Raw genomic sequence first — 16,158 nt, forward strand, 5'->3', positions numbered from 1 at the left:
TTATATTCAATTCTGCGCGTCACAAATCCAATCAAATTGGAAAGATAAAAGAAATATCAAAACTTCAGAAATTACGTTTATTCGTGACCTTGAGGTCATCTGGAAAGCGCGCTCGCTGCACATGTCAGTACGAGTTTGAAATTATACCAACCATTTAAAATGTAACGTGCGCAAATAAAACGACTGCGGTTTTGGGTATTTTAACACGAAAACGTAAAATTCCCAGTCTTACATTAGGACCTAAACAGTAATAGGCAATTCCAAGACCTCCCTTGGCTTTCTTTTTTTTTAAATTACATTTAGGTGCAACATGTGTTTTGGTCTCGCTAACATAATCATGTACGATAATATCAAAAATACTGAATGTGTGTTAAGAAGCAGTTTCGATTCCTGCCTGAAAGCCCAGTTACTCTGCAAGTGCCCTGAGCAAAGTGCCAAAAACCTCTTCGGCAGTACGATCGAAAAAAGTAAAAATATAAACATCTAACCCTGGACATAATATGGACGTTTTATAAGTGCGAACATTTGACGAAACTCGTACCGTCTTCAAGCAGAGCTGTCGAAATGCGCCGTGTCTCCTTGCAATTGTCGCCACTCTCTGCTTTATGATTTTCCGAGATTCTCTGAACAATACCACCCGAATCCGATGCTAAGATGGTTCCTTATGCAAGTTCACCGCCGATCGCTTTTCCAGTATCGGTACAGTACTTGCTTTAATTATCGCAGTGACGGGGCGTTAACGCCAAGATCCATAAATATGCCATAGCCGTCCTTTTGTGAGATACAGTTTATTAAAAAACGATTGATCGAGGATTTAGCGTTGATGGGACTGGAATTTCTGGACGGTTGATCCGGGAAATCGTTTCTTCAAGGAACGGATAATGCGGGACTTTTACAATGTGATTTAATTACGATGCTCGCGGGACCACGTAATTTGAACGCATATTCAGGGAAAACTTATTTTCCGGGAACGGATAATGGAGGTTCCACTGTACAACCATCAGGCTACAAAAATAAATACAAATATTACTTATAACATAAATGCCATGCAAATATCAAAATTCTTACCTCTGCTGTAACAAATACTGTGCCATTTGGATCTGATTGGGAGTACCAGTTATTGTGATTATTCTGTCATTCGATCCTGGAAGTGGCTCATCAATTGTAATTCCAGCTCCAGAATCAGACCGGATTTTGCGGATTCTTGCACCGCCTTTGCCGATGATGGCACCAGCCAACTACAAGGAAAAGGATCAACATATAGTACAATATCTTGAGGATAAGAACACTACTGGTTACGGGAAAAAACAGTAATAACTTTTTTGTAACATATAATGCTAAATTGTAGGCTATGAAAAATCTCTTGTGGACATTTACATTCACTCATCTGGAATTATTTCTCCAACAAACATATGAGTTACAGTATTTCACATCATCCCTATTCCAGTATTAGTTCCTGTAATTAGTTCTATCAGGGAAACACGGGACTTCTCTGCATTGTCCCATAGCAAAAAAAAGAGAGCAACATTCAGAGTTTAACGAGGAAATATACACGCGTGTACATTTCTTCATTTACAGTGAAACCTTGCTAGTGCATTACTGAGTAACACGTTTTCCTGTTTAGCACATAAGAAATTCATTCAATTTTCATATTAAATCTAAATAAAAATGCCTCCCTCATCAAATCACGAATTTTCAATATAACCGTTTAGTATGATCACATTTTTTCCTAGCCCTGAAAATGTTGTCATCCCTTGTGAAGGGAATCTGGTTTTCAACTCTGGTAAGAGTCCTCCCCACAGTTGCTTGAAAACGGGAAAAGGCCTTGAATTCCTGAACTTCACAGGATAAGTTGCACCTTCAGGGAGCAAGCCATTAGCCTCAACAATGGTCCAAGAAATGAAGGCAACAACACTTAACATTTGCTCTAGAAAGAGTACTCTACAATAATACGCTGATACTTATATGGGCCCCTGTTCAAGAGTTTTTCTATTTGTTTACTGGAGTTTTTCACACCTTTCAACACAATTGTAATTCCTTAAGCCTCAGCACAAAAGGTTTTCATACTTGTTCTCATGCTTTTCACACCTTTTAATAATCCCCTCACATCTTTAGAAATGGTAGATATAGTCTTCATTGTACCCGCAGATACAAGACCTAAAATGCCCTCATGCCGGAAAAAAACGTATCTAGTGTTTCCATATCCCTGTTGGGTAGTTTTTGTGTATTCAGTAGCAAATTTTCTGGCTTAATACATTTTTTTCCTTCTCCCCTGGAGAAATATCCTAACAAGGTGGGTTTTTTAAATTGCTTTACGTTGCACAGACACGGATAGGTCTTATGGCGACAACGAAATAGGAACAGGCTAGGAGAGGGAAGGAAGCGACCATAGCCTTAAGGTCCAGCCCCCAGCATTTACCTGATGTGTTAATGAGCTTTTACTGTATTGCAAGGCTTTTAGTGCTGGAAGTGTTTGCAGATGTGAATAGGGTTACCAGATGACAACGGCTCGAAAGCAGGACTTTTGAGTTCCAAAAGCAGGACAAAATCAGGACAGCATTAAAATTGCTCAAATTTTTTGTTAAAACCATTTATTTAGCATACCTTATTCATATTGCTTGGCCACAAGTGAAGTCTCGAAATCAGGCAGGAATTTCACTGACACCTTTTCCATGTTGATTGTACTTATCAGAGCTACTTATTTTATTGAGCAACTCCTTATTGTCTTCTAAATAGTCATAAAACTGGTTACAAGTGGTCTTTCAAGTTAACTTTCATTGACACCGATCATTTCATAGAGTCATCACATTTCTTTCTTTGGTCCACTGTGCATTTATGAAAGAAAAAAAATCTTTCTACGTTGGCATTATGTGCAGGAATTGAAAAATACACTTCTGCCAATTTCAGTAGTTCAGAAGAACATGTAATATTGACACTATTTAGAAAACCAGCATATTTTTTATGGACTGGTTCCTTCAAGAAATTTTCATTCTGCTTTTGTACTTCAATAAACTTTTGAAGATTTACAAATTGGTCAAATAATCTAACATCACTAATGTGTACAACTTTAGTACTAAGATATTTAACAGTATCTTCAAGGTCAGTCCAGTTGAAATCTGAAGTTAGGTCATCCATTTAAAAGTACTGAATTCTTCAAGCGGTAGTTAGTAACCATTTTCCAAGGTACTCCAGGCATGCATTATATAAATCATGGACTTCTTTCATGAAAGAATCACCGTCTTCCTGCAACCCTTCCTCCTTAAAAGTTCTCATCATTTCTTTCACTTTCATAGGAACAAAATTATTTGAAAAACGAGCTTGTAAAATGCCAACGGTTTCTTCAAGTGCCCGTTTCACTTCAATAATGGAATTATTCTCCTTTTCAACATGAAGAATGTTCTCTTGAAAGACTGACATTAAAGACTGGCAAAATATTAAATACATTTCACTTATTAGTGAAAAACTTGTTCAAAATTGTTGGCGTGTTATCCTCAGATAGAAAATAAGACCGAAGTGCTGGACACAGTTCAAGCATCCTTTCAACAGTTGGAAAAAGTGACAACCAATAAGTCTTTGCATGCTTCAATAGGGAATTGTAATTCACATCAACAAATTCACAAAAAGTTTTTAGCTCTTCATTCCTTATGGTGAATGTAGAAAAATAGTTGAACACTTAACACAATGCTTTCAACATCAATCGACAATAAATCAACTCCATGTTGAACACAATTATGCATCACGTGTGCTGGGCAGCCTACTCCAATCAAGGTTTCATTAAGCTGAGATTTGAGGTTAGAAAATACATTATTATCTCCTCTTCTTTTCAGGTCACCAGAATTCGTATTGCAGTTAACTCCTCCAAAATAAATGCATTCCATTTTGTTGCAGGACATCTAACACCGCTGAAGAGATTGTTGCAACTTTTTCATTACTAACATTGTGCAGATCAATTAACTTTGCTTGCAGCCCTCCATTCCAGTAGTCAAAATACTGCATGAGCACAGGAAACAGTTTTATATTCCCATGATTGCTGCCATCCATACAAACACCAATGTATGATTGACTTTTTTAATGGCACTTTCTACACAGCGAGGTCCAAGTATATTATTGACAATGGCCTCAGGCTTTGTACGAGCACAGTGAATATTTTTCCCCATTTCAGAATCAGGAAATAATTTAAATGGAAGCTTAGACATACAATCCATAGTTTTGCAGCTCCCATGATGGAACAGCATTGTGGTACACAAGCACTCCCTCTGCAGCAATCGCATTTTCGTTTAGTGATGTGTTCTTTTTGAAAAATGTCAATACATTATTTGAAATTGAAGTTGAAGCACTTTGAACATTAGCTTTATGTTTGTCCATTGTAATGTAATTTTCTAAATACATAGCTCCAAGATTAGCCACAGAAACGTATGTTCCTGGTTTACATACTAGACACGCGGCTTCTTCGTCGATATGGCCCTTTTTGAAGCATTTATATCTTTTCTCCCCATAATACATTTAATGTACCAACAGATCACAACAGATATTGTAGAGTACACCACAAGGATTGTGGCACAACTAGGCAGCAATATGGACGAATATTATTTGTCTTTAGCTTTCGTTTCCATATGCTCTCGCCAACTTCGACTATCGACTTCGACCAGCGATAATATACCAGTCAAATATTACAGGAATGTAGAAAGTTCAAGCTGCAGCTGAAGTCAAAGGTTATGAAATGAGTCTAAGTTTACGAAAATGGGTTTCCAGTTGCAAAAAAGTTCATTATAACATTAGGTGAAAATACAATCAGCAAATAATTAAAAGATAAATACGGATGACAGGACAGACGCTAAAAAATAAGGGCACGTCCTGGTAAATACGGACGTCTGGTAACCCTAGATGCGAGGCTCGCATAGTGCAGATCTTTCTGTTCGACACCAGCGGACCACTGGTGCATCTGGAAGAGATGATGATGTGGTTAGGAGAGGGTGAAGCTTTATATTAGCATATAGCCTACTCCTGTTGAACACCATGGCTCAACATTCCCATCTGATGGATGAATCACCATCAACAGAGTTCTATGCCCTCACTCCATATGAAGACTGCAGAGAGATTTCAAACTGAATCCAGGCTTTTCGCATGCATGGAGTAATTAGAAACATGCCACTACCTCCCCTACCCTACTAGACAACATACCGATGGTAAATACATTTTACCATATCAACGATACTCAAACACGCTAATCACGACATCAGACAATAGAGAATTAATACGTTTATCATGGCCACAATGCAGCTAGATGCACTAGAAAAGTCTTCACATGAACTTGTGCAAATGAATACAATTATGACTCCTCAGAAGTTACTACCCAACTGGTTCAAGACGTCCATGTACACAGGGGAACTTCCCGACATGTCATTTAGGCTTTGAAATTCAATTGAACTAGATTAGAGTTATTCAAGAACTGAAGGAACCCAATGGGGATAAATATGCAAATATGTCACTAGTTCTTCAATACTGTTGCAGACTGTCCTTAGGACTCTCCTTAAAATAATCTGGCATTCTCAACGAACAGTTCTCTGCAATTCTTAAGAATGGCTCCCATACCAAATATGGACACGCACACGTACACAGAGCACAGCACACTCCGAACAATTACACAAATGACAGGCCAAAACAGAAAATAATTTGACACAGTCCAATAGATCACAGTTATGAAAGGAACATTCTCACTTAACGGGACATCAAACCCAGACAAATTGACCCTGAGCAAACCATAAGATTTTAAATTGACAAGCACCTGTAACATTGTACAAGCACATCAAGACACATGATAATTTTATAACAGTAGAAGCCCGTTATAGCGAGAATTCATAACAGCGAAAAATTTGCTAGCAATAACGGATTGTCGTTATATCCGATTTTTGTATAAAAGTCGGAAAACCCTTCATGCATTTAAAAATCGGTATGAAACGGCAATGAGTTTGTTCAAAACTTGCTTTTCCGCAGATATCCACACTACGACTTACTTGTTTGTTATTTTTCGTAATCCAAAACTACGTGAAAGTGTGTGTTTAATTTCATTCTGAAAAAATATATAGTTCCGTATTTCTCCGAATCCAAGATGAACCCCACTTTTTCCTTCAAAAAATTTAAAACAGGCTCAAAAAGAAGTTTGTACAATCATACAGCCCTACGCATTTTAGACTATTTTTAGACGCCAAACATTGACCTTCGTCGCGCCGTAAAAATTTTTTGCAGCTGCACAATTTTACTTAATTTCCGCGGGTTTAAGGACCATTAACTTAATATTGGCATCATAATGCCGAAGAGAACTCGTTGAAAATTTTTCGGCAATACCTATTCCACGCGTCTCTACAATACAACGATCCATCAGGAAATTATTCTTGCTGTCTATGAAACTGTTACTTTTACGCAGCGTCAGATATAACCGGCTACCGTTACACGTACTTCTCGCTTGTCGGGTGCGGCCAAATTCAACGGCTAGCGACGTATAGGCCTAATCGCGAACGTTGAAAGTCAATGAACGTGTTTGTTGCGCCACGGTATGGCCAACTGCCCCTGTGTTTTTCGTTCACATACCTCACAATTTCATCGACTTCTTTAAGGCGTCCTTGTTGCGGACCACTGAATGCATTTTTTGTACAGTACGCATTTTTTTTCCCTTCATTTTTTTTGTCTTCACGCTAACGCCAAATATTGGCTTTAGTTAGGCCTATGCCGTATTTTCTTGCGGCTGCACAATTATTCTACATTTCCGAGTGTTTAATAAACATTAACTTAAACTTGGCATCATAATATCGACTAGATCCCGTTGAAAATTTGCCGGCAATACCTTTTCCATGTATCTTTACAATACAACTATCCATCACGTAAATATTCCTACTGTCTATAAACCATAATTTTACTAAGCGTCAAGTGCAATATAAGCGTTATGACTGCCAGTGAGTAGCCATGGCTTTTCTAAGAATTCGAAGGGTAGCATGTTTTGATGCCATTCTGCGGATTTGAGAAACACACAGGCACTGTACACTGTACAACCGGTAGCGATGTTTAGTAAAGAGGTGGTCGTTTATTGCCAATGAGTTCTGTGCGCGTGTGAAAAGAAGCAGCGTGGTTACCGCGGTAGTTGCCAGGGGTATCCATTAACTTACTGTTAGGCCGCGAATGCAGCAACCCTTGAGTTTTCGCACGAGATTCTGAGGAAAAAATGTCTTGGATTCGGAGAAATATGGTATCACTCCAGATATTTCTGTGGCTAACACCTCAGCTTTCTTCTTCAAACAGCGTCACCTAACCTAACCGTATACGTAGCCTATCATGAAAACATATCTGAAACGCATGTAGAGAAATAACCTCCTCACGAAAAATTTAAATGTAAATAACCGTAACTAGACGCAAGACGATATGAAATATCCTCTGAAATCAGTGATGTACTCTGCCATATCTTGAGGTGTATGACGTTCTTACGTAATTTCCGTATATAACATTAAAATTAAGATATCTTTTATTCAGTCTTTATTTTTATGAGTTAACAACTGCTATCGGCCACGTCATTCACGCATTTATTACGAAAACGTGTTATCCTCTTTCATTTGGAATTTTCTTTAGAGAACAGCAGTCGATGGTTATTACTAATCAACTCCAACATCGCCATTGAATGTTAACGAGAGAACTCGCAAATGCACAAAGTGAGAAAACTATACCGTGCCGAAGATGATCGATCGCATTTTGTTGCACACGTTTCAGTTTTCTTATTCAAACAGCGTCACGTATCCTAACTTAACCATACTATACGTATGATAAAAACACACTTCAAGCGCCGGTAGAGAAATTGTACCTTTCTCGCTATAAATTTTCATAATAGCCTTTCCATAACTTAACCAGACGCGACAAAATACAAACTAACCTACGAAATCAATTAAGCACTCTGCCATATCTCGAGGTGTATCCAATTCTTACTTAATTGCAGTATTTAGCCTCAAAATTAAGCGGTCGTTTAGTCAGCCTTAATTGTTAACGAGTTAACAACCGTTACCGGACACGTTATTTACGCATTTATTACGAAAATATGTTCTCTTTCATTTCGAATTTTCTTTACGGAACAGCTGTCGGCGAATATTACTAATCGACTCTGACATCGCCTTCGAATGTCGACGAGAGAAATCGCTAGTGCACATAGCGAGGAAACGATGCCGAAGGTAATCGATCGTATGCAATATCATCGCTGGGGTGCATAAATATTGATAATGGAAAAAATCGCATGCGCTTAATCGCTCGTAATAACGGATGCGCCAGTGATAGGGTTCTCGCTGTAACCGAAGGACGATACACAGTTTAATATAGGAATTTTGAAGGGACAGAAAAAAGTCGTCGCTATAACGGAATTCTCGTTATACACCATACTCGTTATAGCGGACTCCTACTGTACTAAACTTCCTACTGACGCAAGTTTCACAAAACACAGTACCTATTAACTTAGTATTAAGACTTTTATAACCTCAAAATGAGAGTATCAACATTGGAACACTGTAATCAAATGAATGAGTATGTGAATGAACATCAAGATCAGTAACATAACGAACTGGTTACACTTTTAAGGGCCGGTTTCATCAACGTGGGTTAAACCTTAACCCCGAGTTACACAGTTTTAACTCGGAATTTGACTGGTCATTCCGTTTCATCAAGGAGGGTTATTTTTAACTCTAGGTTAAGACCGGAGTTAAGTTAACCCCTCCTTTCACCTGGGTTAAACTGTTTATTCGAGGTTAAAAGCAAAATGGCGACCGTAAATCATGCATTTGATGCAGAGTTGCTTTATTTAGATTTGTTAAACGGTGTTCCTAGGCCTATAATAAGGAGGAAAGACTTTGAAAACCTATCTGAGGAACAATTTCTGAAGAGATAGACTTCAAAATTCGTCAGTAAATTCGTCAATGAAGTTCGCGAGAGGTTAGAATACACAGCTGATGGAAACAAACTTGGGCGTGCGAACTAAACTAGAAACTACATTGATCGTAATAGTAGCAACAGCGGTATTACACAATATTACTGTGGAGCCTCGAGATGAACTTCCCCCCCCCACAGGATTTGACTCTGCATCAGTATCTCACAGGAAGGAGAAGGAATAGGAATGTTGGAATTGAGAATGACATCATTCTTCACATTGATAACGACAGCACTACAGTGGCATATAGGAATGCAACTGCACAACACCACTTCAATAGTACAACACCTATGAACATAATACTGTGTATTACATAGTGGTTATACAGAAATGCACTTTGAAATTAAACTGTATATTTATTTACTTTCGAGTGTGTTATTGCTGTGAAGGTTTGCCAACTTTCAAAACACAACCCTTGGCACAGAGAAGCTAAAATCTTTATAGAACTGTTTTAGTTGTTTCGTAGATTGCACTGTAACGTGGGCAATATTATTAAATTCCCCTGTTATTCTTTCCCATGTATCCTCCTTTTCTTTTAATTTTATACCGTCAATCTTCTTGCATTCTATAATACTTCGGTAATCGGTGGCTAATTCAATAAGTAATGATTTTTCTAAAGCAGAAAAATTCGTGCCACTATTTCTCTTCTGCACTTCTTTCATTTTTCGTTCAAGATCATGAAAGAATAATATCCACCACGGACCTGAGGAAGAAAACGAGATACCGCGCAAGAAATGAACAAAAGAACCACGTAAGAAGAGTGTTCATGATTTCTGAATTTTAGTCACTGCCTCCTTGATTATTAGGGCAGCTGTTTCCTGCGAGGGTTAACGCGGTGTTAGTTAACCCTCTGCCGAAATAGCTTGGTGAAACGCGTGACGTAAGAATGAGTTAACATATTAAACCTAAGTTAACAAACCCAGGGTCAGAGTACATTTAACCCACGTTGATGAAACCGGGCCTAAATCACTCTTTCAAATATGCTTTAATACCATAACGCATCAATGTAATTTAGAATTAGTGATTCAAAATTAGAATAGGTAGAGTTTTAAATATTATATGCTATTCTTAATAAGACTAAGGTTGTTCAGCAGCTGAAAATGACCCACACATAGGGTCAAAACCAGTACTGGAACGTGGAAGTATTTTACGTACCTTTTAATAAATAATCAGGAAGAAACTCGTTTCATTGTTTGGACATCTAATCAGGACGCCAGAGAACAGCATCATCAAGAGAATGATAAATTATGGAATAGTAAGTGCAACATTAAGTGGATTACAGAAATCAAGGAAGATATGGATGAACTACAAATTACAGTAGAAGACCAAGAAACAAAACCGACAAAATCAGGAAACTCACAGACAAGCAAACCTGACTGCAAACCAGAATCAACAGACAATAGGAAGGGTGATTTCCGATGAAGAAAAAAGGATAAGATCAGAGAGAATGAAGAAGTACTGGGCGGACAGAAAACTGAAAAATTATTTCTATAAAGTTTGCTACAGTGGTCCAACGAAGGCCATAAAATATAAATAGATAAATAAATAAATAAATAATAATAATAAATAACAACTGATTAGGTGGAGAATTCCAATCATACTTGCGATCACTGGAGTCGTCAATATGGAAAATGAAGTTAATAGAATATGACAAGGGTTATGGTGTCTACACCAAAGGAGTGCGACAGGCCTCGGCAGCCGGCACAGTTCCTATCCTCGTCACTTCATTCATTCCATCCTTGACCCGACCACCGAGTAGAAAACCGGTTATAGGTTTTCATTTTCATACGGTGTCGACAGACGTTATTGTGAAGAGTTTCTTGAAGACAGGCATCGCAAATGTGTTGAACGAAGTAGAATGATACAGTATGGGATGGTGACCAGAATGATCTATGCGGGAATAGCTTGGAGACTGAAGACAGTCACAATGAATAGGGTAAGTATGCCAGTTGTCTTGTTACAATACCCTAATGCTAATTAAAAGGAGGAGGTGGTTTCGGGAATACTATCTTTTGCACACAACCCCCGCATATATCACGCACCGAAAATGTTCAATAATTTTTTGTCAAAAAAGACCAAGTTATACATAAGTAAATACGGTATTAATTTACGAACTTCTTTCTTCAATTCGAATGAAATGTGAAGAAATAACATTACATCCACTGAATACTTACATCCTTTGGAATGGTGACCTGAGTGGAATTCTTCCCTCCTAACATTGAATTAGGACCACCGCTGCTTCCACCCAAGTTCATTGAACTATTGCTCAGCATACCATTTGATGCACCAACTAATAGAAAGAGAGAAAGAAAGAACATATCATTCAAAACAACTTCACAACTATTGTTGAAATTTTTTTAATTGTTTGTGGATAATCAGCTGATCGAACAATCACTTCAACAGACCAAAAAGTATGCAATGTTTTTAAATTGTACGGACCCACAAGTAACTTCTCATGAAAGTCACTGTTACATAGCCAAACTTTTCATTTCTGGATACAATACGTTGCCCTTGAATTGTTCTTATTGGGACACACAAAATGACCTGAAAAACATTGTGGTGACCCAGTTGATGAGGGAGGGGAGGTGACATTTCTCCAGATATGTTAATTTCTCCACTTTGCAGATAATACACAGGTCAATGAGAAAGACAAAGCGTGGAAAATTTGGCCAGTAATGGAAATGTTCAAGGCAAAATGTAACAAGAATTTTGTGCCTGAGCAAGATTTGTAGAACGATGAGTGTGATTACTGCAAGGTTCGATATTTCGGACAACACGGCTGCAAACTTTGGTGTCAGAATGCACAAGATAGTTACTTGGCCAATTTTGAATTATACCAAAGCAAGGTGCCTAAATCTAAAGAAGAGCATGAAGGTGTGTTCGGTAAAGCTGCAAACCCGCTGCCGGTGCAACTAGATACGATTCCAGGCCCCCGTTTCATCAAACATCTTTCACTAATACTATTAGTAAGAAACCAATAATATTTACCAGTGTTCTCCCCAGAAATTTTCGGCAGCCAGGTGGCAATAATGAGTAGCCGGGCGGAGAATACTACATAAAATATGAATATGATAAAATTTCAATGCATTCCCCTCATGGCAATAATAATCCTATGGCCTCACCACAGTGTGCATTCACTTTAATTTAATGCCACCTGCCTGCTTGATAGCCAGCCAGTTTTTGTTGTTGCTTGTTGTATTAAGGGGCCTAACATGGAAGGTCATCGGCCCCACCTGGTTTCAACGATCCGTGCCAGGCAGAGTGATTCAGATGGTTGAGGCGCTGGCCTTCTGACCCCAGCTTGGCAGGTTCGATACTGGCTCAGTTTGGTGGTATTTGAAGGAGTTCAAATATGTCAGCCTCGTGTCGGTAGATTTACTGACACTTAAAAAAACTCCTACGGGACTAAATGCTGGCACCTCGGCGTCTCCGAAAACCGTAAAAGTAGTTAGTCGGACGTAAAACAAGTAACATTATCAACGTTCCGTTCAACACTAGGCCCACTAGATGGCAGAATTAGTCAAATCTCTCTTGGGCGTCCAAGACAGAGTTTTAATTAATTTTGTCGAGTAAACACCAAATGTGTTACCAGAGATCTTTCACATGCCAACATTGTACAACATGGAATGTCGAATGGAATTTGTTCCGCCCTTCAAAAATCCAAGCACTATCTCTACCACTAATCCAAACGGCATTAACAATGACATCAGACAGCTAAATATTTTAGTGTTATATCACGAATAAGACATAACAGAGTATTTTGAACTTCTGGTGTTCCACTGCTCGTTTATAATCATGTAACACCGGGGCTTACCACTCAATTGCTGCGGAACACCATACTGGTTTGCAACTACACTGGGATTGAGTGATCGGCTGCGATTTCAGGCACCGCTCGTGCATGACACTGTGCGAGTCAAGCTAAACATTTAAACTCTGGTGTAATTGACGCAATTATGCTGACAATAATGAAGATTTGCCGTTAAAATAAACAGTTTTACAGTATTTACATTTTAATTTGGAGCGCCCAATGATTCAAATATGTATTAATATTATGTAACTAAAACATATCTATAGCTTATGTTAGCTGGGCGGTCTGTAAGAACAGCAGGGCGCGCCCATTATAAAGGGAAAACACTGTTTACTAATAATATCAGTGTTACATTTAATACAGTTATTAGCTAGTAATATTAGCAAATTAGTTTATGAGTCAAAATTATTATTAGATATTGCTAATAATATCAGTAAATTGTTTCATAGACAACACGACTAATAAAAGTTACTTATATTATTGGGATTATTTCGAGGAGTGTATTTCCACTCAACCAAAGTGAGTGAAACCAGAGTGAGTGTTATTGTAATATTTTGGCACAATATCGTGAAGATCAGTGAAATGGTCGGTTCTGATTCAAATAGTGATGCGGAACGAGTGTAGGTATTCACCGTTTCAATAAATGTTACGCCAAAAACTGCCTGTACTTTTATGTAACAAACATATGAATACTGGTACAATGAGGGATTTAGGTTAGATTATGGAACTTTTGAGTGTTTGATAAGATTGGTAATAGAATGTTCCAGTGCAAGAAATTACACATAACCTCAAAACAGCAGCTTCACACTGCACTCCACGGGTTGGTAGTGATACACAGTATCGTGTTTCCCTAGTACAGTTCTGCTTGGAGACAGCTATCCTTTAAAATCTTGGCTTAAACCACCAGTAAGCCAAGATGGTGGTGGTGATTGTTTTAACAGGAAGTACAACGAGGCAACCATCCTCTTATTATTTACATTTTATGGCCTTCATTGGACCACTCTAGCAAACTTTATACAAAGAATTTATCAGTTTCCTGTCAGTCCAATACTTCATTCTCTCTGATCTTAGCGTTCTTTATCGGAAATCACCTTTCCTACTGTCTGTTGATTCTGAATGGCAGTCTGGTTTGCTTGTCTGCGAGTTTCTTGATTTTGTTGGTTTTGTTTCTTAGGTCTTCCACTGTAATTTGTAGTTCATCCATATCTCCCTTGATTTCTGTAATTCACTTGATGTTGCACTTACTATTCCATAATTTTTCTACTATTCTCCTTATGATACTGATCTCTGGTGTCCTGATTAGATGTCCAAAAAATGAAGTGCGTTTCTTCCTCATTGTGCTCATTACTAGTTCTACTTCCTTGTAGACCGTTTCATTAGAAGCTACTCTCCAGTGTCCATCTTTTTGGTATGATTTGTTGATGCACGTTCTAACGATTCTTCCTTCTATCCTGAGTATTTTGTCTATTTGTGCAGTTAGTTGTTTTGAAGATGGTTTCGCTTGCGTCTTATTTCTGGTTGAGTGACTTTTGTAACGTTTCAATTTTGTTGCTATTGACAGGCCCTTTTTTATTGTAGGTATTCTTGATGACATACTGTGCTCTGGTCAGTTTATTTATTCTATTATGCCATGCTGGCTTTTCATTGAGGTTATATATTATGATTTCTCCCAGATATTTAAATTTATCTACAATTTTGATTTCTTGGTTTCCTATGGCAATTTTGTTCACAAGCGGTGGGTCAGTAAACGTGATTACTGTCTTTTCAAAAGATATTCCAAGTCCAATTTTCTGTGCTATTTCCTGTAGCGATATAATTTCTTGTCTGGTTTCCTGAATATTGTTGGACAAGAGAGCAAGGTCGTCGGCAAATCCTACGCAATTTAAAGTTATGTTGTCTTAGGGTTCTCCAATTCGGATGTTCTTTGGGTTACTCTTGTACCATTCCCTCATATATTTCCAAGCACAGTTGAACATCAGTGGTGTCAAGCAATCTCCTTGTCTTAAGCCTGCTTTTATGATGAATGATTCGGAGAATTCCCCTCTGAACTTGACTTTTGATTTAGTGTTGGTTAAGGAGATTCTATCAATTTGATTAATTTTGGAGTCCGAAATTTCTTAAAATTTTCAACATTGAAGGTCTATGGATACAGTCGTTTTTTTAAAGTCCAGGAAGGTTATTGCAAGAGGTTTGTTTTGATTCTTGTTATATGCTATGGCTAATTTTAAAGTGATTTGTTCTGCACAGCTTCTCCAAGGTCTGAATTCTCCTTGGTATTCACCTAATTCTTCCTCTAGTTGCTCTCTGATCCTCCTCTGTATAACCCTAATCAGACAGAAATGTGGAAGGGATCCGACACTTCGAAAAAGGAAGGTATCGTCCAAAGAAATGGATGGGCCACGAAGGGCGAAAAAACGAAAGACACTCTAGGTCTCACAACCTAATAACAGCGGGGTTGGAAAAAAAACAAGAGTTGAACAAGGGAGGTCGGATAGGATAACTGAAAGCAGGGAGTCTAGCAAAAGTGGAAGCAATGTCAGGACTCTGCTCTGAGCCCCGTTGTCATCAACCCATGCTCCCTGAGGCCTCTTACAACAGGCAGGTGATAGCATGGGTGTTATTCTACTGTCCTCACACGCAGAGGTAGTGAACCAAGATTTTGCTAGTCCATCTCAGAGATTTTTAAAAGCACATAAAATAAGTAAATAGAACAAGGAGGATTATAGTGTGCAAAAGGCTGTGAATAGTTGACGCTTTATCTAAATCCCTTTCTGCAAAGTAACTTTCACCTCTCACATTATTTTGACTTATTTTATCCACTCCCATTTGTATCATAAAGTCACAACAATGAAAATATCAAGTGAGCCTATCGACTGTAAGTATTAATAGCCGATTGTAGTCAAGTAATAGCCTACTACTAGGAACAAACACAAACCAACAAAATATGCAACAGACCAATTCTAACCTCAATTTGTATCAGCTGACTAATGAACTAATATTCTGAGTTAAGATACTTTATTAGTCATGTGTAAATCTTCATGAAACTACATTAGACAATATTATTAGTTAGTTTTATGAAACAGGGCCCAGAGGAAAAAAGGAATCTACAATACAATTTATAAAAGAACAATTTATTCAGTGGTGCAGTGCTTTTCTCATATCTGAGCTTTATTGGATGTTCTGCAATAGTGAATTATTACAGAAAACAGAATTCCTAAATAATGTCTAATGACAAGCAAAATTCTTTTTCCAAAAAAGACCGGGGTTCATTGGAGACAGCTATGCAAACGAATAATGGCCACCTCTATGTAAGGTAGATGAACAATGTCATGGTCGTAATGCTAGCATGTGGCACCCAAGAAGTGGTTCCAGTGAAGAGATTTCCCAAGCATCTGAA

The 16,158-nt window shown here is 38.1% G+C and overlaps 1 protein-coding gene across 2 annotated transcripts in view; it reads right to left on the reverse strand.

Moving 5' to 3' along the window:
* The window catches only part of HnRNP-K (Heterogeneous nuclear ribonucleoprotein K), a 281,790-nt gene that overhangs the window by 46,907 nt on the left and 218,725 nt on the right, over positions 1-16,158 (reverse strand). For both annotated transcript variants that reach the window (XM_067145808.2, XM_067145809.2), the window contains exons 11-12: positions 11,128-11,243; positions 1,069-1,238 (exon numbers count right to left, since the gene is read on the reverse strand). In XM_067145808.2, the coding sequence (XP_067001909.1) occupies positions 1,069-1,238; positions 11,128-11,243 (286 nt within the window). The remainder of the gene's footprint in view (positions 1-1,068; positions 1,239-11,127; positions 11,244-16,158) is intronic.

The sequence above is a fragment of the Anabrus simplex genome, chromosome 4 (assembly GCF_040414725.1).
Source record: "Anabrus simplex isolate iqAnaSimp1 chromosome 4, ASM4041472v1, whole genome shotgun sequence".
Taxonomy (NCBI): domain Eukaryota; kingdom Metazoa; phylum Arthropoda; class Insecta; order Orthoptera; family Tettigoniidae; genus Anabrus; species Anabrus simplex.